Source organism: Tinamus guttatus, unplaced genomic scaffold (genome assembly GCF_059628265.1).
Source record: "Tinamus guttatus ecotype Peru unplaced genomic scaffold, ASM5962826v1 Tinamus_guttatus_pri_ptg000389l, whole genome shotgun sequence".
In the NCBI taxonomy this organism is placed as follows: Eukaryota; Metazoa; Chordata; class Aves; order Tinamiformes; family Tinamidae; genus Tinamus; species Tinamus guttatus.
Window position 1 is genome coordinate 8,445,513 of NW_028288923.1, and position 25,217 is coordinate 8,470,729.

A 25,217-nucleotide genomic window follows, 5' to 3' on the forward strand; every position below is an offset into this window, starting at 1 on the left:
GCTAGCAGGGATGAATCCATGCATAATCAAGTGTTAATCAAATCTTTAGTGCTAAGGAATTTGAATCTCATCAAAGTTGATTATCCTTGCAACAGAAGATACCACACTTCAGTATGGTATACAAAATGAAATGTCTGTGTCCAAGGAAGAAAAGGTGGCTCAATCTTTAAACCATTTTTAACCATAGCATAAATGGTTTTCCTTTTCCTGTCAATAATTTTGCTTGTAGGGACCAGTTGTCTTCTGGAATAAGAACTGAAATAGCACAGCAGATGATTTCATGCAAGCATTCATCAGAATTGAGCTGGAAATGACTTTCAGTCTTTTACTTCAAAGTGGTTTTCAGTATACCTTTAGAAAACATTATTCCATTGTCTAGGTCCGCAGAAAACTAATTTGATCCATTAGCTCTGATTGAGAAATCCAACTCTCCTCTTACCATTCTTGTACCGCTCTTGAATGGTATTGAGGCACTGCTTATGTGCCCAAAATAAGCAGCTAATGATCATTCAATGAGAACATGCCCTGAAAATGTCACAGTTTAGGAGGATGACATCTGGGTGAATATCTGTTCTGACTGCACGTAAGCACATTTTCAGTAATTTCTGAAAGATGCTGGAACCAGTTTTTCCATTTTTTTCCAGTTGCATCTCTTCCCTTTAATTTTAATAATTGTCTTATCCTCCCTCCTGCTTCTTGTAATGTTGTAATGACTTGGCAGTTTTAGTTGGATTTGATTTCTGACTTCTTTTCTTTGTTTGTGTCCATCTCTGTTAATACACAGTAACAGAGCAGCTGCATGTTTCGTGTGATTGCACCTGCACAGGAAATAAAAGATAAATTGGATCAGTAAACTACACAGCCCAGCTCTAATTAGACAACATGTAGATGACTAGATTAGTTGTCAAGAATACTTGGCTCACTTTTCATAAGGGAAACACAGGAAGAATTTTTAAGCAAAGAGTGCCTAAAGGTGTTTTTTCTCCTAGGCACCCTGCCAGGTAACTGAGGTAGAATCTTTTTTTTTTCTCTCTAAAAGTATAAAATTAATAGTTAAAAATCCCAAGTAACACAAAAGAGAGTGACAATATCTGCATATCTTTTTCCTGCCCCCACCCAACAATTGCTGCAGGACCAAACCCTGCTGTATTATAACATTATACTATAAACCTTTGGCACATCCCTCATTGTGTTTTTTTTCTTCTGACACAATAAGAATAAAAATAGTGAACTGCCAGGAAGGAATGTGCAATTTAACCACAGCAACTCAAACACAGCCAAAATTGCATCTGTGACTAACAAAAATTGTTCATCCTCAAACAGATTTAGTAGAGCAAGACAGCTTGCTTTTGTCGTTACCAAAAAAATGGTTCATCCCTCTTACAGTAATCTACCTTGATTAAGAAAAATACTTTGTGTGCTTCATTACAGAGAAATATGTTAAGGCTGAGGCAAAATCTGCAGGAGGAGGTAAATAAATAGCATACCTGAGTGCGTAAACATACATAATATCAGTGTGCTCATATGCTCTTTTAATTAAGAAACTGAGTATACCTGTATAACAATTTAATTTTCCTCATTTGTGAGCAAAGTTTCCATCTGCAGAGAGACTTACCTAAAAGCTTGTTGATAAAAGCAGGTCTCCTAGATGGAGGTAAATAGACTCCCAAGAAATAGACTGGAATTCCGGACAAAGCAATGCCAATTCCAATCAACGAATTTATGGTGTCGCTATAGAGTGGTACTACCACCAGAAATACTGAGCATATACAGAATATTATTGGGAAAGCCACACTCAGCTGGAGACAGAGGAAAAAACAAGAGCATATTTTTGAAATATTCACTGTCTACAGTTACATACAATTGGGTGAGAATTACCTTTCCACTTTCCCACCTAACTGTGAAATTATCTGTTCTTCATCTTACGCAGTTGGTTATTTAGAAAACTAAGCAAGCAGTAGAATTATTCTTCAGCAGAAATGCTGCTAAAATTTACAAGAGTAATCAATATAACACTGCTTTCCTGAAAGACACTGTATAACTGAATGAAGTCTTTAAACAAATCCAGTGTAATTTCAAAAAATAAGAATGACTTTCCATTGAAACATTGAACTGAACACCATCAGAGTTAAATGTGTTTTAAAGTGATAACATAACTATTTCTAACTTCAAAGAACTATCATTCCCCTACTCACCTAAATGAGGGGATTTGCCTTTAATCAAAGTAAAAAAAAAAAACTGCTATTTTAGATTCTTTGAAGCATTCTCCATTTAACAGAGAGATGGGGTACTGGCAGAACTAACATAAAAAAGCCTATGCTACTACAAAAACACTATTTGCATCTAGCGGATAGGCTAGTTTTCATGGTGCCATATAAAATGAAAACCATGTTTTGTGTTCTTTAGATATAAAGTGTATGGAACAGATTTTAGACAGCACTTCTAAATTACAAGGAAGAAAAGGATCTTAAACAATTTCATATCAAGTATTTTTTACCTTTAGAGGCCTAGGTCGATCTGGTTCCTTCCAACGTAGATACAATTGTCCAGCAATTGACAAACCAACAAAAAACCAGTAACTGAAACTAAAGTAATTAATAAGCTTAAAAACATCTTCTACAGCCAGGTAGATGAGGGTCATAACACACTATCAGAAAAAAAAAAAAAACAAAGAGGAATGTGAAGAAAAACAAAATTTTGAAACTTGATTTATGATTTTTCATGATTTATTCATGATTTATGCCTGTCTCTGACGCACTCTCCTAAATGCCATGGATAATGGAACATCTGAGGTTCTCTTTCATGCTATCAGCTTCTGAGAATTCTGAGAATTACCACTCTTGAGACTTACTGACGTTTTCCATGGCAATAGTGCTCCGAGAATGATGCTTTTTATAGTTTGGCAAAGATTAAGGGAAATAATTTCTCAGCCATATGCCCCTTGAGGAAATATATCAGAAGACTGAGATCCTTTAAGTGGTTTTATCAGTAGGAAAGATTATATAGCAGCTAGATTTTTACCATTGATAGTATCTTAATCCTCAATTTATTCAGCATACCGAAGCCATACACTAACCAGACATTTTAATCCATATTTAGCTTAGAGAAAACTGAAGTCTGATAATGTATCCAGTAGCACAGCAGAATCATTTGATCATTTAAATTCAATTTCAGCTTTCTATGTAGTTAGAGATTTGGTAAGTTGTTTTCTTCAATTACAGTCATTGAAACTCTCCAGAGGCTGTTACTGCAATAAAGTGATACATTGAACAGAATTTCACTTCAACCTATGTAAAAATACAAGCCTCCTTTAGGTATTCAATCTTATCCGAACAGCTAAAAAGAAACACTAGTATCTTACATTGAAGAGCAGTGCAGGCACAGGTGTGAACCTCTTTATGTGGATCATAGACAACAGATCAGGAAGGTGACCTTCTCGAGATCCCACAAAAAACAGCCTGTGGGAGGAAAGTTGGGGACAGAGGAAAAATCAGAAAATAAATTTTAAAGGCTACAGGTGAGAGCAAATACATAGACAAAAGAAATTGACCAAAACAGTCAAATACTAGTATTTACAACATTGAATCTCCATCTTTTAAACCAGAACATGTATTCCACTCTGCTAATAAAGGTATACTGCTTATATAACTTTCAATGATTATATTATAAACTTTATTAACATCCGTTTTTTAGAAAACAATGCTACAGGTAAAATAGAAAATTTCTTTAGTGACTGAAATACATTTCTACTGTTAGAAAAATTCTAAAAAGGTAGCACTGAAAACATTCCACTATGGCAGGATAGTGGAAAAAAAAGTGTCCACATGCTCAAAAACCAAAACTGCGAACAATTTCACCATCAACTGGAAATTGTTCTATATTGGCTGCTTTACCAGATCATGTTCACATTTGTTCTCAGCTCAGACACTGTGCATACATTCAATGCACAGGAAGGATGTTAAAATGTCTGGAAAAAAAATATCCATTTGAGACATGAACTAGTCAAATGCACAATCAGTGTTCAGAGGAAAAATTCTGGGTTGGACCCTAAGCTTTGTGACTGCAGTTTAACAGCAGTAGCAACTTTAAATGTTTTATCCGGAGAAAAAGAAAACCCCCAAACTTACACAGATACTAAGAATGCAAAAAGATAGTAAAGATGTTAGTTTTGGGGAAGTAAGGTGATGTTAAAAGCACATGTACACACATACAGAGGTTTATTTAGGTCCATTATTACAGCTACTCCTTATAGGTCCTGACATGAAAGTCATTTTGCCACTCGTAACCGATAAGCATTCTGATATAACGTATTACTGCCTTGTGTATGAGCATTTGTCAAAAAGAGAGAGATTCACTACCTTGATGATGCTAGAATTGAAGCATTAAGTCCACCAAAACAAGAAAAGGCTACAGCAATGGGAATTGTCCAGCTGAAGATTCCAAACACTTGGTCAGCAAACGTCTAATAGAAAAGGAGAATGGTAAAAAAAGAAAAAAATAAAGGAACATTATAAACATGTATTTTGATTTTGTTGTTAATTTTGTATGGAAAAATAACAATATAGTAGGGATATTCTATAGTGCCACAAAGATAAGCATACAGCTTTTTTATTTACTTATTTATTTACTAAATAAAGTAATAAAGTAATTTATTTACTTAGATTACAGAGAATCAATAAAAGTAAATCTAAAGATAAAAATGGGATTAGGTGTCCTAAAAGGGAAGTCTCATGCTGACAATGACAAACAGCCATTGCCTGACCTACTGTTTGAGGACACCACTCTTGTCATCTCTCTACTTGATTTTCCTTCTTTTCCCATTTTTTCCCACCCCCTGGACACCACCTGCAGGTCCTTTGGGCTCCTCTCTCACAATATGGCAATCAAGAGAGCAAGTGTTTGTCACAGCCCAACTCATTTATTACTATGGCTGGACAACACTGCAGGCCACTGCAGCGGCCTTCCAAATGGCAAAGCTCTGAAATCAAGGAGCCTGGAATATCCAAGTTCCACAGAAAAGAGTCATCAACTGTCAGTGACCTAGGAAATATAATACAAAAGCAGAGTAATTTGCAAGATACAATTATTTTTGGCCTCCTAAGTGGAGGAAAGAAGATAGCTTCTTATAACATCCATATATCTTACAATATATTCAATAAAAGCACAAAAAAAAATAGTAGATACAGACAGATGGCTGTTCAGAACATGTTTGAACGAAGTAAAAACCTGCTAGTGCTGTGTTCAGAGAGGGGCAAAAAGTCTTCTCATCCCGATTTGCTTTACTAGTAGCTAAGTTACCTCCATGATTTATCTGAGGTAAACTAACAGTCTTGGTAGCAAAGAGATGGCGCCTGCGTTAGACAACACTAAATCACTGTTTATAGAAAGGGACCTACTTGCAGACAAAACATGTTTAACTGAAATTGATAACACTATTTTGCAAACCACAAAGATTTTACTGGTATCAGAACATACAGAGTAAACATTTTACATCACAGCAGGTAGCTGTCATCTAAGCCTTTTTATGAACTTTTCTCAGCTCTCCTTTGCTTTATCATTTTCAAGCATATGTACTAGTCCAGCTTCGTACAGGTCTGTCTTTTCTATTGTGAAAGTCTTCCTCAAAACAATTTTTAACCACAATAGATAATATTTTGAAGACCCTCAACCTCTCCTTTACATTACTGCATATCACCTTAAGATTTACGAACTGAGATGTCTGAAGTAGACTGATTTTCAGAACTGGCCTTTATTTGTAGCGTGCAAAGATACCTGCATCTAAAGACAAATGAACTTTGATTTAGTTACTCCTGGAACAGTATCACCAAAAGTAGTACAGTACAATTTGTTATCTAAATGTTCTTGTAGACTAAAAGGCCTAAACAAATTAAGATTTTTTATTTTTGGTGAAATAAGAGACTCTTTTTTTCAGCAAAACCCTGCACACAGTTTCAGAAGTTTCACTGACGTAAAACACATCTTGCCCATTTTAAGTTTCCTGTTCTCTGAGTTGACAAAGTGCTTTGTCCAGCATGTTATCCAGCTTAGGGGTCAAACTCCAACTCTGCTTACATGCCAACTACCATCTACACTAAGAACAAAAAATAATTCCATCCTTCAGGCAATTAAGTTTAGCCACAGCAGAGGCAGATAGGATTTCCTGCTGCTAAAGGACAATGCAAAAGTCTAAGAGTCATTTCAAGAGAAACCTTGCCAGATGGTTCAAAGTCAATACATCAACAGTGTTACTCACCCTGATTCTTGTAAAAGCACTTTCAACCCTAACCCTGAACTGTTTTATTTAGTTCATATACATTAATATAGCTTCCCTCACAGTGCCGCTTCAAGAACAGTAAGAAAAATGCACATATTCCCATAGAAATTATAAAGGTCATCAGAAGAAAAATATAAACAAAAGAACTAAACCATGTATGAACTTAACGCAGAAACCAGAACATTAATTTAACAGAAACCCTTCATCATAAGAATTACATTTTGTGCAGCACCACGAAACAGTCATTTTCAGTCCACTGAAACAGGGAGATGGGGGAGACGAGGGGGGAAAAAAACCTAATAATTTGCATTACTGTACATGAAAGATTTCTGCTTCCCAAGGACATATAGTTAATATAATCCACAGTGCTTTCTTAAATCCTTACTGGATTTGAAATAAAAGCAGAATGTAATTAATACTGATGCAGTGAAAGAATTTTGACAGTTTATCCAGAGCAAGTAAGAACAAGGAGCAGATGAAAATTTTGTTAGGCAACTATATTCTAGAGGAAGATTTAAACCTGGACTGGCTTACTTCTGAAGCCAAATGGCAAACAAAATTGCCAGGCACCAACCATAAAACTGCTAGAGGATTCTTTTTTAAAATATGCAAAGGTAAAATACAGAACTTCAAGAGGATGTTAGAAAATTAAGATGTTTAGTAAGGCTGTCTAGAGGATAAGCATTTAGATAAGTCATATTATCAGCTAAAGTTAAAGAAGAAAGGGAAAACATACGGATGTAATCTTACGCTGTAGAACACACATCAGCTGGTAAGTCATTTGGAATACATATTTGGAAAAACATATCTGTTTCCCCAAAAGAAAGTTGGTGTTTGCTCCTTGTAAGCATCACCCATTTCCTTTTGAAACATCTACTAATGGGCTAGCAGGAACGCCAGGTTATGAGCTAACTCAAAGGCTAACCTATCCAGTAATGCATGTCCTATCTTTCTAAGATGTCCTAGTGTTGTTTCATGCATTCTAGAAAGTGGGAGTCACTTATGTGAGCAGTAGAATTGAGAAAGAGTTCAGGCAAAGCTATGATATCACTTCCAAAAATTATACAGATGAAGATATTACAGATTCGAGGTGTTTTGAATGCAGGCTTACAACTACATGATATGTTATAAATGTTGGTCTAGCTCACAGTCTAATTAATAATTTTTTTCTCTGTACTAGTCAGCCTCTTTGGCAGAAAGAAGAGTCTTTACCAAATTGAAAGCCTTTACCAAATACTGTGACATCTAAGATGAGCATACTAATGCTGTAGTTGTGATTCCTGAGACAGCAAGGAGCAGAAAGTTGATTTCAAGAGCTTCACTTTTCCTTAAGTGAGACAATACAAAAGAGTATTTTAATTTAGGACTATCTAGGAAGTTCAGTTTGGTTGGCCAAATACATCTGCCAGCAAAATGATCTTTCAGGAAGATACAGTTGTTTCAGTTGACACATACTTGAAGATTAATCTAATTTCCAGGTGATATTCACTAGCTTCACCATGAGAAGTTATCATCCCAGCATCTATGCAGATGTTTTTTGTAAACAAAGCTTTTGTATTACTACTGACACCAAAACACATTTTCACCTTTCATTTATAAATTCTTCAACACTCTCACTTTAACAGATGCTACAAAACAAAGATCTACAATGTTTTTCACAGAAAGTGTTACTGAAATATAAGTATAAAAGTGGCCACAAAAAGCATTTAACTATGTGTGCATGTCAGAGGGTTATTTTGCATAAGAAAAATGGGCAGAGAAAAGATATAAAAAGCTATCGAGCACATAGTCCGCGTGCACTTTACCAAGAGGGAAAAAAATAAAATAAAAGTGGGAAGGAGAAGAGTTAGTGGCTGCTTTCTGCTAAAACCACAGTTATACAATCATAGATCCTCCACAAATGAGCCAGTCTGGGACTCTGAATTGGGTGTTTGACCCATTCTACCCTATCTGCCGCTACCTGGTAGTACTAAAGTGCACTTACAAAAAATACAAATGATCTGGCAGCAGGGGGAAAGAATGGAGCATTCACAGGGATACGTGGAGGATGACAGAGGAGCCTACCTGGAGGCAGCTATAGCAGAAGCATTTAGTCCACCAAAACAGGAGAAAGCCACCACTATGGGGATGGATTTCTTCTCAGGTTTCTTCTGAGAAAGTCTAAAGAGCAAGAAGGATTAAGAGATTAAATTGTCATCTTGGCTACGGTCTGAGATGTCCTGTAGTCCAGGCTTGAACTACAACTGCTTCTAACAGCTTGAAAACAGTAAAAGAATTAAGTGGCTTATACACAGCACTTCCAATTATAGGCCAAGACCTTTCATGCCCTCCCCTCCCCTGGACAGGAAAGATAAATATAAATATGCACGCACACACACACACTGTAGGAAGACGTGTACCTGAAGTTCTGATTTTTTCCCAAACCATCAATGAGGAATAAAGAAAGAAGGAACTCTAGCCATGCACACTTTAGTTGCCCTCATTTCTTCATGACTACAGAGTTGTGTTACTTGCAGAAGAATGACCAAAAACTGACCAAAACTTCATTTCAGGATACAAACGGCTGACTTACTACCTTTTATTATAGTTCAATTCTATGATCATCAACTTGTGATAGGCGAACAGTTTGCAAAAATACTCATTTGATCTTTTAAGTGCCCAAGCAACAGTTTATTTCAAATAGATTAAACTGGAAGCAGCAGGAATTACCCCAGATAAAAAGTCGCCACAACAAAATGCACAGGATATTGTCTCACATTCAGTAGTTCAGGCACACCATTTAGAAGGACCCACATTTATTTTAGGAATCACAAGATTAAAACTGTGTCATCACACACAGTTTCACAGTAAAGGTGCACACAGAGGCACAAGACTACATTAACAGCACATGGAACGAGGTGTTGTGCTGATGAAGTACTAAAACAGTGTTGATGAACTAGATAAACACAAACAACGTGTGGTCCAATTGAATCAGAAACATGCATAAAACTACAGCCAAAGATGAGGTACTTGTACCAGGCAGTCTTAAAAAGCTAGAGCCACTTCCTATAGCTCATTTCAAGATACCATCACACACGAGCTTTTCCAGGCTCTGTTCTACAACGTTTTTGTCTCCTTACCACTAAGTGCTGACTTCAGGGATATGCATGTGATCTGGCTAATAGCTAGAAAGTATGCTTAATTCTCTTTAATTTTTTTCTTTGACACAGAGCAGAAATACAGGTCCCAAATTACAGAAATTTTGCTAGTCAGACCTATAGCCTGCTTTCTCCATTTTTATCTCAAGGAGCTACTTCCTAAAGGAAGGAAAGAAACACTGATTTATGGATATAAGCTGCACAACAACAAAAACACCACCTAGCAGCCAACAAAGTTTTCTTCTATTTCCATAGATCACATTTGTCAAGATATCACCCGGCATCCACTCAGAAACTAAAAATTAATTCAGAGTCAGATACATTAAAGAAAGTGAGAGTGACCAGCAACGGAAAATGCAAACAAACATGACCTGAAAATTGAGCCAGGAATTGCAAAGGTGCAGTAAAAAGCACTTTGAGAAAATTGATCAGGTCTCCTTTAACTCATGTTTCAGCTGCCATCCTGTTGGTTAATTCTAACTTTAAACAGGCATGATTCTCCCCTTATGTTACTGAAAAGGCCATTTCTTAGAGGGAGATAAAGTACAAATACTGTGCTAAGCATGAAATTCATCTTTAGGTCACTTAAGATCTTAAAATATGAAAAAACTGCACTAACCACACTGCTCGTACTGCATGCAGACAGGCATCTCTCTGCATGGTCCACATTCAAAATACACGGGCTCGCTCCAACAGCAAAACTGTTCAATTTGAATCATCACGGTGGTGGTGAAGATGCTTGACCTAAATTGACTCCTGCGTTTATCCTGTTCTTAGCAATTTCAGTAGCTAGCAGCAGATCAAGGGTACAATGTTTTCCAAAGTCTCTCACTGTTCTGATATTAATAATACTATGTAGCTTTCCAGGGCTGGCTCAGCTCCTCACTTCTGTCTCCAAAGCCAGAGAAACTCTGCTGTGACTGTCAAGAGGAATTCTGCAATGGAAGTCAGTGATGGTGAGCGCCAAGAAACGAGGAGAAAAACTTACTGAACTGGCCTTCTCCAGCAGTGGTAGCCCACAACTGACTGTCTCAATAACAGTCAAACCTTTCATTAAGGCACAGCATGTGCATTTCTCCCAAAGGAGTCTTATTGGAAAGTGTCAGGGCTGCCAAAAGCACTGTTGCTGTTAGAAAAGCAACCAGAGATTGCCCAAAACTGCCCAAATGAATAAAAAAAAAAGCAGTATCCGAATGTCTATGAGTAACCTAGAAATTCTGGCTGAATCTATTAGAAGAAAAACGATTTCATGATTTGTTAAACTATAAATCAAATAATAGAATAGCTAATAGCACAACCTCCCCCATTTCCCTTTAATCTAAGAACGGTCTGTTTAGAAGCAGAGCACACCAGGGTGTAATTAGACTGATCAACACTGGACTCTGAGAACAGGAGACAAAGACACAATTGAAGTGACTATCATAATCCTCCAGCCAGATAAAACTGTGCAGTTCCAAGAAAGGTGACAGTCACTTGTGCAGAGCAACCAGCTGCTCGCTACAATCAGCGACTGCCATCCATTTTTAGCTTTACAGAGCAACAGAAGTAAGAAGCCAATATCAGCCATTGTATGAACTCAGTCAGCCACAGAAGAAAAACCAGACATGACCACACACAGGAAGCAGGTAACAAGCTCTCTGCTGGCAGCCATCATCCTCTTTCCTGTTAGAAGATGAAACAGAACAAAAAGATCAAGCTTGGGGACCCAGCTGCCCTCTTCACAACCACAAAAATACAACAGCTCTCAACAGATGCAGTTACAGTGGTTCACTGGCAGGGAAGGGGAAAGTTTTTCTCAAGCATGTTCAAGCTAGAGAGCAACTGCTTCCTATGTCTAAAACTTAATAGAAGGAGATGTAATGATTTCCAAAAGGAGTTAAAACAGAAGTCAGAATAGTGAACTACTGAAAGGAATCTCTGAGAACGGGAAGTGTTTTTTACGTGATCAGCAAAACATCTGAAAAGCATTTGCAGAAGTGCTAAGCTAGCTGTTGCAATATCACGCCAAAGACAGCAGAACAGGGCTTAACTACCTAGGTTTTGTAGCCCTGGCACCAGCACTATGCCCCAAAAGCAGCTAATACTGAGGTGAAAGGAAGAGTAGTTAATCATTTGTTTTCGTACTGCACCTTGGTAAGGCTGCCACTGAAAACAAAATCAAGGTGATATGCAAAGATACACTATAGCTAGCGTTTCTTCTACTTTTAACTTTTACTCTCTTTTAAGAACTGGAAATGGCAAGGCTTTTTTTTTCCCCCCCTTTTAGCTCAAGGCCTCTTGATTGAACTGAAGAAGGATGCTGTGTTCCCTCCCAAAATAGCAACAAGGAGAGCTCAAATTTGGTTGTTTCTTTACAACACAAAAGGCTCTGAAATACAGCAATATTATCCCTGTCGCTTTAAAAATTCCTTATCATCCTTTCATTCTACAACTACGTTAGAAATAAGGAAACTATAAAACTAGAAATGAGTGTTTTTGTTTAGATCACAAGTGCGCTTCTGCAGAAAATCTCCAGAAAAATCATCACTTGCTGCTCTTCAGTTCACACTGTTCAGTGGTCTCAGCGGAAGCAGATGAACTCCAAGAACTCCCCTCCTGCACTCCAGCTGCAAACAAGCCTTCAGGCATTGGGACCACGTTAGAGGCAGCCTAAAGTAAAATATCCCTGCAATCTGTACAGCTCAGGGGTCAAGTCCTCAGCATCAACTGCTCTGCTCTACAGAAGTCTTCCTACTAGCTCAACTACTTGCTAATTTAGTATCAGAACAAGTCCAAAGATCTTCTCATTAAGCAAGACAATTAGATTCGTATCAGCATTGAAAATCAGTGTTTAGTGAGTCATGTGCCAAGTACTAAACCTCAGCTGAACTTTCATCTGGTCATTGGAAGAGGCATAAAAACAGCAGCAATCAGCAGAACATCCTCTGCTAGCTGATGAGATGTCTCAGCAGAACACCTTTAGATAAAGCAATAGCTAAACTTTTAAGTACAAGTATTTGGCAATCCTGAAACCTGCTCTAAGAAAAAAAAAAAACATTAATTTGGGTCATTCAATCAGATAAATTAAAATTAGCACTAAATCCCTTGTAAATTCCTTGACAGCACTGGGAATCTCAAATAATATTTTTCGTAAGTGCTCTTCTGTTCACCCAATTTCACTGCATACAGTTAGACTGACTGAAGCCTTTTTGCCACCATTCGATCTTCCTTTTTTCTCTTCCAGGTCCAGACCCATGCCCTACTAAATAGGAAACTTGATTGGTCCAGCTTTGAGCACTGCGATTTCATGTAAAATTACCTTGTTTGTGTATATACATACACAAATGTAAACACACACACAAAGGAACAAAACGCCAGTTTCAGCCAGGAATCAAGTCAAGTAACAACTAAATGAAGCACACAAGAAATCATAAAGAAATTAGCCTTGAGTTTCACACGTGCAATAAGGTGGGGAGCACCCGTTATCCTCATCCCATCCCTCCAGGTACTCGGCCACCCCTTCCTGCTGCAGCACAACCACCCGCTCAGACCAGCCACAAAGATGAGGTCACACGGGGAATCTCGTCCCCAGGATGGATCAGTTTGATCCCGTTTCACCGTATGGCCAGACAAACCTCTACGATGTCAAACGAGGAGCAGTAAAGCAAGGTACTGCTAGGGGACAGGAAGGGTTTGGAGCACTTCATTGCTGTGAGAGGAACGTGTTTTCCAAGCCCTTGTCAGAAGCAATGTAGCGTACTGCTTTACAGAAATCCGTACGGGAAAGTCAGGACACACAGGAAACTGTGCATTAGCTTTTAGTTTTGTTGGGACTAATTAATTATAATAATAATTTAAATTTTGTTTAGGAGTCACTGGAAGGTACTTAATAAATAAAACTCACAGCCTACAACAGAATTAATTATTCCTTGTGGATTTGTCATACTTTAGCTTACACTGATTCAGAATTAAATATTTTTATCCACATCTTCATTTGTTTCATTCTGAAGAGTTTTGACACAAAATATGCTATTAAAAGAAAGACACCACTGCCCTTTCATATTCTAGCCACTCAGAGGCTAAGAACTGCATTTATTTACTTTCTGTGCATTTTGAAGTAAGCATCCTCATTGCATTTACCATAACCTATTTTGAGAGCTTACACTCACACAAATGTACACGAATACTTCTCAAGTTTGAAAGAAAGTCACATAAATATTGTGATAAAACATTCTCCCTAAATACCTGACTAATAAGTGAGAGTTTGCTAAGCCATTTTTTATTAGGGAACAGAGTAAAACACTCCCTTCATTTAGAACTCTATCTAGTTATTTAAAGTTTGGAAAGCCAAAGAGGAATCTACATTGGAAGAAAAGAAATACTCTTTCTCCTATTTAAACAACCCAACAGAAGACAATATTTCCCAGATCTCTCATCTAGAGGATACAATAAGCAGAAGTGCTATTTTTCTATCTATAGAGGGAAAAAAATCTTCATTGTTGTTTAATGATTAGCTTTTATTTATAAATATGTTTTGACCATCTTTCACTTTAAGAAGCTTATATATTTTAATCAGATTCCAACTTCAATCTATAAACAGAAATAATGAATTATAAAATGTTGAAAGTTGTTTGAATTAATGGTGTTAGGAAGAGAGTGATTTAAGATGAGTGATGTTAAGCTCAATTTTGTCATAACTCAGCTGCAACACATCCATTTACAGACATGCTTTAGAGCAAAGTCAACACCCTGCAGCTCAAAGAACTCTGTATGACAGTTCTGTGCACTACTTCAGCTTGTTACCTGTAGCATGAGGTACAAGAAAATAGGATTAAATACTAATCAGCCTCATTACAATGAATTCAAAGTGGACAAGTCTATTCAGGTTCTTTGCAAAATACACTAAGAGGTTGGATCTATACTTATTTTACTAAACCTGATATTATTATACATAAATTCATTAGTTTCCCTATTTCAAACTAAGTTGTTCTGTATTCAGTGAATTAGTATAAGGAACTAAGATTTTTTCCTGTTTTGTTCCTTAAAAAACAAATGCATCCCTAAAATGTGAAAGGTGATAACATAGCAAAATGCTATATAGCCAACTTACCACTGCCACCGCATCACTAGCAAGAACATCATTAACATCCAGCACTGTGTAATAAGCTATGTTGGTCATAATGTAGATAACAGTCACGATTGGCATAGACACAGCAATAGCCAGGGGCAAGTTCCTGTAAGACAAGGGAAAAAAAAGAAAAAAGAGGGAGGGGGCTATTTTTCCATTAATAATACAACTACCTTATGAGTTTGCATTCCACATTTCAGCAGTAAAAGTTTTAAAGACACGCAAAAAAAGAAGATTTCAAAATAGCTACCTCTGGCAGAGTTTAATTTAAAACTGGAAATTCTAAAGTAAAATACCAGAAAAGTTAGAAATTCTAATTTTAATAGAATTTTAAACCTAAATTATGCAGAACAGTGATTCTATGCAACTGCGCTTCAAGTATGCTACTTTCAAGGTTTCCAAATCACAGTCACACACCTTCAATTATTTTCATAATAAACCATAAAAAACATGCTGTTTGTCACAATCAGGAGACCTATAGGAGCAGAGCTCTGAGCCACTGCATGCACCTGGGGAATGCTGCTGCTTTTTCAGGACCTATTTCTAGATCTGATGCGGTGGAGTTCTCTAAAGCGAAACAAAACCTTGATCACCCCATCTGCATTCCTTTACCATCACAGCAGAGATCAAATGGACTGGTCTGGATCTCCGCAGAAGGAAGAAATCCAAAACCGCTGCCGAGCTACAGACTCTGGATGAAGTGCATTTTATCAGCAAACATGGAGGATAATGATATCAGTAATGTGAAAACACTGCAAACCAAGCTCTAACATGAACAGGTAAGATTTATGAACAGTTAAGATTTACTTTAAGCTAGCAGCTTGTAAAAGGCAGGCAAATTTTTAAGAACATTCATATCCTTCCTGACAGATGAGTTTTCTTGAGAGAATGTTTTAAGCTTTTGTTAACAAAAGAGTAGTTACACATGCCTGCAGAAGACAAGAAAGAAGCCAGGCATATAAGGCAAATACCTTCAATATTTCCAACCTACAGTTATTTTGAGAACATTTCCTGAACCTGACATGGTTTGTCTATTTAGATAAACTCTTCCATTCACCAGGTTCAGTCTCCTCCTGACCAGCAGCTCTACAAGTCCATTCCTTGCAATAGGAATGGCCATTTTTCTGGCCTCCAGTGAACACTGAGCCATGGTTTTGTGGCAGAGTAATTCAAACTGAGGAGACTGCAAGAATTCAGGTATAATTTCCCTTTGGTATGCCTTCATTTCTCATTTTAGACTGAAGCAGTGGGCACGCCAGCCTGCTCTTCCTTTATCTGGCTTGGTGAGGATGCCTTACTCTGAGAGGAGCCTCATCTTGTCCAGTCTTCCCCCTTATTTTCCCAAAGGGGCAGGGAGAAGCAGGGATCCCACATGTCGTGAGTGCACAGATAAACTCACAGCCCTGAGGCTGGAGCCCCATGGTGAGAAGCTCCACAGAGCAAAACAGACTTAGTTTCTAACTTCTCTCTGCCTTGCACGAGCATTTGGCAGGAACACAATCTTCCACAAGAGAAAAAAATAAAATAAAAATAAATAAATTAAGAGTTCTGGCTTTGCCTTCAGGTTGCACAGCCACAGAAAGAATCCAGGGGACTTCAGCACAGAGAAGAAACAGAATTAGAAAAGCACCGTGAAACCACTTAAATGCTTCGGAGCACACCAGATCAAAGGCGACGGACTGCTTCAAATTTAACTCATGGATTACAGCTTTGATAGGATGAGCACAAGGACATTATGAATCAAATTATTTCAAAAAACCTAACAGATATCAGATATACATATAAACATACATAGACAATATATATCATATCTGAAAATGTATTTTTCAAACAGAGGTTGTGGAGTCTCCTCCTCTGGAGATCTTCAAAATCCTCCTGGATGCCACCCTGTGCCACATGCTCCAGGTGTCCCTGCTGGAGCAGGGAGGTTGGACTAGATGATCTCTAGAGGTCCCTTCCAACCTCAACGATTCTGTGATTCTGTGAATGCATCTATTACAAGAGTCATCTGACTGAAGACATGGAAAAATACAGCAATTTTAAAAAGATGAAAAGATATTGCATCCTCAAAGGGGAGCCCTTTCAGGAGGAAGAAAAAAAAAAAAAACACGATGACAGATGCAAACGTAAAATGCAAATCCTCTTCCGAATACTTATAGCAAGGCTATTTAAGAGTTAAAATTTTATCTTTTTATAGGTGACATTACAGGTTAAATGAAAAAAAAAAGGCACAGTGTAGAACTCAGGAATAAGAGAAGAAATTCTGATTTTGGGAGAATTGAAACTCTTCCATTCTTTATCTTCCACTTGCAGTTTTTAATAGTGATTAGTGATTAAATAGGATTCTGCATTTAACAAAGGCATCTGCATTTAACAAGGCATCTGCTTATAGACTCAAAATTGAACAAAGATAAATGTTTAGTCAGTCACTTTTGCAGCACAGCTTCATGGAAAATGTGTATTTTTTGGAATGAGAATTACTGCACAGATATGAACACAGCACAGACTACAGTTACAAAATTGTTACAATGCAATATTAATATAACACATTTGTAGGGAATAGCATGCAGCATCTTAGACTAAAAGCTTAACAAGCACTGCATACAGCATCCTGCAATCATCTACACTTACTTTTTAACTTTTTTTTATCTTTTAATGAAGTTCAAAGTTAGTAATTTCTAGTTTGTGTTGTTTACAGCCTTACCATCTCAGAGTGAAGGAGCTCTGCTTATTTCTGTCTAGGCTCAGAACTCATCAGTGAACGGCAATCACAAGATGAGAGACTTAGGAACTGTTCGGGTTTAGAAATTTCAAGTCTTTTACCTTTCCGGGTTTTTGATCTCTTCTGTTACAAAATTGAGCGTATCCCAACCAGAGTAAGAGAACAAGGCAGAATAGAGGGCAAGGGAAATGTCTCCAATATCAAAAGAGGATCCCTCAAAAGAGTTCTCAAAATGTGCTGAATGTCCTGTGTATGGAGGAGACACAATGAAGTACAGGAAAATAAAATATAACAAGTAATTTTTTTTCAGTTTGGTAAACAAATACAAAAACTCAGAAAGGCTAACTTCCTTCAAAGCTGCTTATTAAGCCATTTCTCCAATTTTGGTCTGTGCTTCAGCCGTGAGAATAATCATAACTTTTAAAATACTAAAAATTATGCTCTATGGATGATATGTTGAAAATTTGTGGTAATAAAAAATACCCTCATCTGACTGCTAGTCCCTTAGCACAAACAAGAGAAAAGCAATTGCTGAGTTAGGAGCAGAAAAGGGAGCCACTGTCAAGGAAGTTAGTAGCAAACACACCCAGTATCTACAAAACAAGAGATGGTGCAGACATGCTAAAGATAGAATATACTGGCATAGGGCTTATGCATGCACATTCTTGTTCCCTTCACAATGATAATTACACTGCTTGTGGTAATTACCGGCACATAAATGTTCACCAATAACTGCTTAGAGCAAAGGACACAAGTTGCCACAGAAATACCTTTGGGGAAGCTTTGAAATCAGGTTTGGGAAAGCTAACACGGCAATAAATTTTCCTCAAAGAAAGAGATAAGAATAAAATTTAGTTCAAAATTATCCTCATCTAATTTGAAGGCACAATGCCTAACACGGAGAGAAAAAAAATTTCCATAATCAAGAGCAACTTTCTAATTCTCTGCTGAAAAGCTGAGTTCTCTTATAGGTGAAAAAGCTATAAAAGGGTTTCAGAAAAAAAGTGTAATGTAGTACATCCCTTTATGGGAATGTGTATCTCTCTCCATTCCTATCCAATTTTGCAAGCTTTGTAATTTGTTGTTTTCGTTTTCCTTATTATTCCATCCCACAAGCTGTAAATTGCACAATATGGCTGAGCAATCAGTTACCTTCTTTCACCCAGCTCAAAGTCAACTAAGATAGCTAGCTTATCACGATATTTATTCCTAACACTGGCATTATTGGTATTTTCCAAGTGCCTTACTGCACTTACTGAAGCATTTGATAACACCTATAAAGAGATATTTACAGTCTCTAGACCAGTTATTCAACCAAGCTGATATGTACAAACCTCTGTTTTAATCTTATAACCTTACCCTGGCAGATTTTAACAAGTCCAGTTATGATGATGGCAATAAGAGCAATGACTTTAGCGTAAGTAAATACATCCTGGACCCGTGTTCCCCACTTAACATAGGCACAATTTACGAATGTTAGAAGACCTGGAAGAAAAGTAAAAAGGCGATTTAATTTATTTTTCAAATATTTTTTCCGTGACTATCTTAACACATACTTACCTGTTATACAACTATTTGGCTTAAATTAAGCAAAACACACTGGTATTCAAAATACACTTGTTTTTTAAAAAAAGCTAGGAAACAGATGTTCTAAAGATTCATAATACACAGCTTTACAAAAAAGGGAAGACCTTCCCCACATATCATATAGATCATATAGATCATATAGGCATATAGATTGTATGCCTGTTTTCCTAATTTTACTCCTCATGAGCTGCATTCTCCAACTATCCTGAAGCTAAAGAAATCACTTATATGGAATGATTCACTTTAATTTGGCAACATTGTTCTGATTAATGAAAGATTACCTAGAAATCCCTTTAGGCAAACATATTAAAGTACTTTTATTGTTTTGTCCTTTGCTAGTCTGAGGGCCAGTCCAACGCCCACAGAAATTTTACAGCTTTAAGAAATTCAAAACATTAACTTATTTGCAATAATGAATATGGTCACAGGTGATTCAATATCCTTCTCCAGCTATGTTAAACTGTGCTACTAAGCAAGGCTAGAACAGATCTGACCAAATAACATATATCCTAAAGGTAATGCAACATCAATATGGATTTTTTAAGAATTTGGTGATAAGTAATTTGTATTCTGAATATATTCCTCCCAGTACCCCAAAATAAAACTGTCAGCCCTATTTCACAAGATTGGAATGAAGGGCACCGAAACAAGACTTTCAGATTTCGCAAGTATTTTGCCACAAGTAACTTACTCATATGATCAACTTCCCCAGTAAAAGCTCTTTTCAAGCTGTTGTTGAGATACCCTCTTCTCATAATTCTCAGCATTTCTCAACTCAGATACTTTTTTTTTTCCCGCATCCAGCTTGTCGTTAAAATTATCATTATTATTTCAACCCTGAAGTTTAAGCATTTTTTTCAAATCCCACTTTTTCCACTGGCAGGTAATATTAATGCAGTTATATTGTACTGTGCTTTATACTTCTGCAGAGTTTTATTGTACTGTGTATTTTAAATATGCATATAACTAAGAATTCAAATCAATTAAGAACTGAAGTAGTAGCAAAAAAAAAAAAGTAAACCAAAACGATTGAATGAAAGGAAGGAATGAAAGGAAATCACTTCCTTTCCCATAAGCTAAGAAGAACATAATACTGTTAAGATATGAATGCACTTAGAGCAGCTACCAACTGGGAAAAAACAAAAACAATAATCAAAAAAACAGTGACAAAAGAAAGGTAATGATCTCATAAGAACATGGCAATAACAGACTAGAAAGCCAGGGCAGGGGAAACCTTGGCTGAACTGGATTCCACAGGGCTTGGCAAGGGGGAAGAGCAGGGGGGGAAACAGAAAACAGTTGTATCAAATTTCAATTGCAGCACTGCTGCAGCTCCCAAGAAATTCTCAGCAAAAACCCAACACCTCTGCTTGATCTCTGCTCTCCAGCAGTAACAAGCAGTATTATCCGCAGAGAATTTTCTCACAGGGGTTATCTTACCTGTTGATTTTTTGAGAGCGACTTTCAGTGTGGGAGCAATTATTACTATTAATACTTTCTTATTTTATTTAGTGTGCTAGGAGTTGGTCTTCAATTTAAGTGAAATGCTACTTTGTCTATAGTGTCTTAAGAAAAAAAAAATCAAGAAAAAAAAAGAAAAAACAAGAATCTGACCAGGCCATGTCCTCTTTTTTCTTTTACTAAAATTATTCTCTCGTTTCCTTCAACTTAATTATCACTTTGCTATTTAAAGCTTCTGAGAAGTGTCAGGTACTGTTCTGCATTGCCAGATGCTGGCTGCATCACTCGGCTGACGGTAGATGAGTGATGGAGTAACAACATTCAGTGCTCTGGATTTTACTAGACAGATCATCCCGTAGGCCTAGCACGTTGCTGGATTTATTTATTTATTTTCACTTACACACTATACCTACCTAATGTTCAGACTTCTGATTCCAACAACTTCATTAATATTAAGTTTATCCACCGAAATGACACAGAACATCAGCTGTGCCAAGGAGAAGGGGAGGCTCCAGCAGCCACAGCTGCGTGAGACAGAGGAGCAGGAGTGAGAGCCTCAGCACTGAGGTCTCAAAGAGGGCAGGACAAGTAGTAAGACTATAAAATAGGCTGCTAAGGTGTATCTTGCATCTACATGAAAGTGATCTTGTCACTACAAATAAATAAAGTGATATATTTCTTTCCATAGCACCAATTATAGAGGAAATCACATTCTAACTCTGTATCCACTGTACATAATCATCTTATTTTTCCTATAAAGGAGACAGGAGCCTCTGGAGTGAATCATTTTGTCTTAGCATCTAGCTAGACCCTCTTTTTTATTTTTTTTCCTTTTTCTTTTATTTTAAGCAGGATATTAGGCTCCATAGCCCATAGCAGCTTTGAGCAAAATATGACAAATGACTTGCCACAGCTGACATTCCAAAATGTGTTTTTCCATGTTTACTAGAAATATAAGTTACGCATATGTGAGAAAAAACTGTCAACAAGAAACAACTAAAATTAAATTCTCTTGACACAGCAGAATAGCCCTGATTTGAAGGCAGTGCTTCTAATGAAGACAGTCTGATGTTGCTTTTCCATACTGACTAATGGGAACAGCTGGCTGCTTACAGACATTTCAATGTTTTTATACACACGGTTTCCATTTTTCAAAATATCTTAACAGGTACATTTTTGATATGCTATGGCAAAACAAAAGGGTAAAAAACCATCTTCAGTGAATGACATTTTCAAAACCTGCCAGAATAACCACTTAAACAGGTCTACATTGAGATGCTACAGTGAAAAATTACAGCAGAATTTAGAGCATATAAGGTACTCTGCAGTAACTCCAGGTATGCTCTTAGGACTACACCAAGAATATCTTATCTTTGACTTAGTCCACCTCTCTGAAGTAAAATAGATGAAGAATAGTTACCCTATGCATTTCTCCCACATAAGTAAACTCTGAAGAGTCAAATACCTTGTTCTGCTTTTGAATGAAAACGTGTTAATTCCGTGGTTACGCACCTAGAGGTTCATAAACTAGAAATTTTTCTTCTTCCCGCCTCACAACTTCAATCATTTCAGATTCAGCATGCAACAAGTCTAGGACTCAGTAGGATGCGTTTCAATAGAGTTTAATCCTAGATAAAAAATTACCACAGCAAATTTCAAGCAATACTTACATTCACAAGCAGCTGCTATCAGACGGCAAGCAAAATATGGAGGATCACAAGAAGGGAAGAAAGGTTGAACTAGGTAGTTAGCAAAGGTGATGGCAATGATCGCCTGACTAGTTGGCTCAACAATTAGGAGTGAGGTCCACAAACGAATAAAAGCAATGAAGCTCCCAAAAGACTCCAAGATATAAGCATAGCTTGCTCCAGACTTGGTAATAGTGGTTCCGAGCTCAGCATAGCACAGAGCTCCAAAGACTGAAAAAATCCCTCCAATTGCCCAAACTATTAGAGACAATCCGTAAGATTTGCTGTAGATGAGAACTCCTTTGGGAGAGACAAAGATACCTGAACCAATCATGTTGCCTACTATAAGGCTTATCCCATTTAGCAATGATATTTCTTTCTTCAGTTGCATTGTATTTTGGTTTCCATCAGGCATTTCAGAGCTGTCACTGGGATCTGTCTTGTCCGATTTATCGACTGGGCTATACTCAGCCAGTGAGTTATGAGACTTGGTACCATCAGTCCTTTCTCCCATCATGGAAAGGCCAGGAATTCTCTGTGACTCCAAAAAACAATCTAAAGAAAAAAAAATAAATAAAAAGCTGAAATCATTATAAAAACCTTTTCCAATTGCTCAGATGCCCAATACTACGACCTGCTCCCTTAGTTCCTCTAAGAAACCCTATTCCCAGTTCCCACTGTCTCCTTTTTCTTCAAGTTATTTATCTAAGAACATAAGCTGCACAGGAAAAATGCTGTTGTTCCAACCCAAATTCAGCTGTTCATTAGCAGCTGTTTTTAACAGTATCTAAGAAAACAAAAAAGAAAGAAACGTTTTCCTTTGCTTCACAACTGATCATTTGGAAAACCACCACTTTCAAGTCCTTAGAAATACTACTGTGCCTCCTTAATGCAAGCTATGGCTAATCACATTTATAAGCACAAAATACGCTGGCTGTTATTGGTAATTTTGAACGAGGCATATTATGTAGAAGTTAAGTAAAATTATTTATTCAAGAAGCTGTCTTGTATGGAGACCAGTTTAATTTCCAAAAGTATTTTTGATTATCAGTCAATAAAAGAACATAAGAACCAAAATGCACTATCATGCATCTGCCCTTGTCCCTCAGTGTACGTTTTTGCCGTTTACTACAGAGCAGAAAGATGAATAACTCTGTATCAATTAAAATAAAAAAGTTAGTTTTCCCCTTTTTTTGTGGGTAGCATCAGGTTTATCAAATCTTTCATTCTTCCACCAATAAACATATCTTCTAAGAGCAGAGATACCCTGAGTCCAGAGTTTTTGAAAGGTCACCATGCAATTACCCAAACCACATATGTCTCCATGCATCTTGTGACTTATGAACACAGACACCTTGTTGAGCAATGCTAGGTCACTGTACAGAGTTTTGTTCCTGCAACTACAGACATATGTTTTTGGAGGGAAAAATGTAATGACCAAAGCCTTACTTATAATAAAGCCACTGATTTCCTGTACTGTACAATACACTATAGGAAATCTCTTCACATCCTCAACTCCTTGTTGAGGAACATAAATGTTACATTGAATACTCATTTTTGACACACTTGCTCCCAGGCAAATTTGAGGAACATAAGCATTACGTTGAATGCTTATTTTGATATACTTGTTCCCAGGCAAATTTTAACCAAGAGCAACCATGCTTTACCTCAAGGTGTTAAGGTTAGAGTATGTTTAGTCACCTGTAACTTCTGCCTCTCTAACTCTTTGAAGACCTAGATCAGCAGCACACGGCTGCCTTCCTCTACAGTTTTGTTACTTATGACCTTGGCTGTTTATTGCCTTACTCTACCCTGCTCAAAAAGGAACAACCACAATATCCCCTCAGTCAGGCTTCAGTTTGCACAATATTGCCTCTGAGTGTTTTTTTTTAACTATTATGACTATTATTCCCAGATTCAGGTATCAGCTGACAACTAAGAGCGCATGAGTGTGCATGCAATAACTCACTCCACATTTAGCATTTCATTCTCTCCTCTAACCTTGTTAAGTTTTATTAAAGCCCTCAGGGCTGGAATTGTTTATTTGCCTGAGTCACGTGTCTTATTACACTAACTGTACAACAGAATCAGAGGTACTAGCAGGTTTTTTCCCCCTGCTCAAAAACATTTCACGTCATCTTAACTGGGACTAAACTGCACAGCTTTGACTAGCTGAATAAAAAACACAAATACACTATAAAGGAAGAGAGCAGGGATCGTAAAAATATTAGTGAACAAAACTGGAGCTATGTCAAGGTTAGAAAAACACATACTGAGAACAGAAAATATTTACTACAATCCATGATTCATGTTGCAAGGCCACGACTTTTCTGGAATCAGAAGACAGGCTTGGAATGTTAAAAAAAATATAGGAGGAATAGTATTCATTTTCTGATGTACAACAATCATGTAATACTGCAACCAAAAACACTGTTAAATACATAATGCCTTGCCATAGGACTAATTAGGCTAAAGCAGTTTAATGACACATGCTAACATGTGGATTTCCTCATCACTCATCCTTGTGCAAGAAAAACTCTTAAACTCTTGTTTTTGCTGATGGCTGCAGCTGTGAGGAATCTTTTTGCTGATATGCCTAGGATTTTTCCTGAAATGACACCACTGTTAATATAAAAGCCTTCAATATGAAGCCAGGACAGAATGACCTGAAATAGGATCTCTTCACTGTCTTACCAAAAATACATATTCTGATAAGGTCTGTCAGATGTTCGCATGTACCAGAGAGCCTAATGAAGGCTCACGTGCAGCTAGCAAAATACTAACCCTGTAAAACCAGGCAGGCTTACTTTAAGCAGGGAAAAAGAAGAACCAGCCACCAAAATCCCCTCTCACCCCCTGAGCAGCAGAGCAACTGACCTGTGATTTGTCCAAGCAAGGCAAACCTGTGAACGAGTTAATCACCAATATGAAATACCAAACCGCTTCAATTCTATGTTTTACTACTCTTGTACACAACGTATGCTCATTAACAAAGATTTCTAGAGTTTTGCCTGTCTTCTAAAGTTGTCTTGATCTCACAAAATAACTCTTTTTACAGATACTTTGACTCTGTAGTTTTACAAAGATATTTTAACTGTTTGAGAATCCTGGCTGTAAAACTCCTATTTCTGGACACAATGGTTTGCCCTTTGGGTAAGAGTCAAGTCTGCCCTGCACAGGCAAACAACATAAAAGTCTTCAGGGATCTAAGCACTGGGAGAGCAGAGGTTATAAATCCCAG

General features: G+C 37.3%; 1 protein-coding gene across 1 annotated transcript; it reads right to left on the reverse strand.

Moving 5' to 3' along the window:
- Window positions 1-2: 2 nt before the first annotated feature.
- Window positions 3-22,550, reverse strand: SLC7A6 (solute carrier family 7 member 6). The gene is made up of 9 exons (XM_088530911.1): window positions 21,959-22,550; window positions 18,600-18,725; window positions 17,342-17,486; window positions 14,501-14,624; window positions 4,359-4,462; window positions 3,362-3,458; window positions 2,498-2,647; window positions 1,616-1,799; window positions 3-818 (listed from the first exon to the last, which is right to left on the reverse strand). Exons 1-9 carry the CDS (start codon window positions 22,491-22,493, stop codon window positions 724-726), a joined length of 1,560 nt encoding a protein of 519 aa, XP_088387037.1. The 5' UTR covers window positions 22,494-22,550; the 3' UTR covers window positions 3-723.
- Window positions 22,551-25,217: the final 2,667 nt, after the last annotated feature.

Bases quoted from the DNA above. Each gene is read 5' to 3' on its own strand.
- SLC7A6 (XM_088530911.1), bottom strand. From the start codon at position 22,493: ATGATGGGAGAAAGGACTGATGGTACCAAGTCTCATAACTCACTGGCT. The intron at 4,463-14,500 runs GTAAGTTGGCTA...CTTTTCTATTAG, and splicing joins CTAGTGATGCGGTGGCAGTG to ACGTTTGCTGACCAAGTGTT. The intron at 2,648-3,361 runs GTAAGATACTAG...TTTTTCTGATAG, and splicing joins TGCCTGCACTGCTCTTCAAT to TGTGTTATGACCCTCATCTA.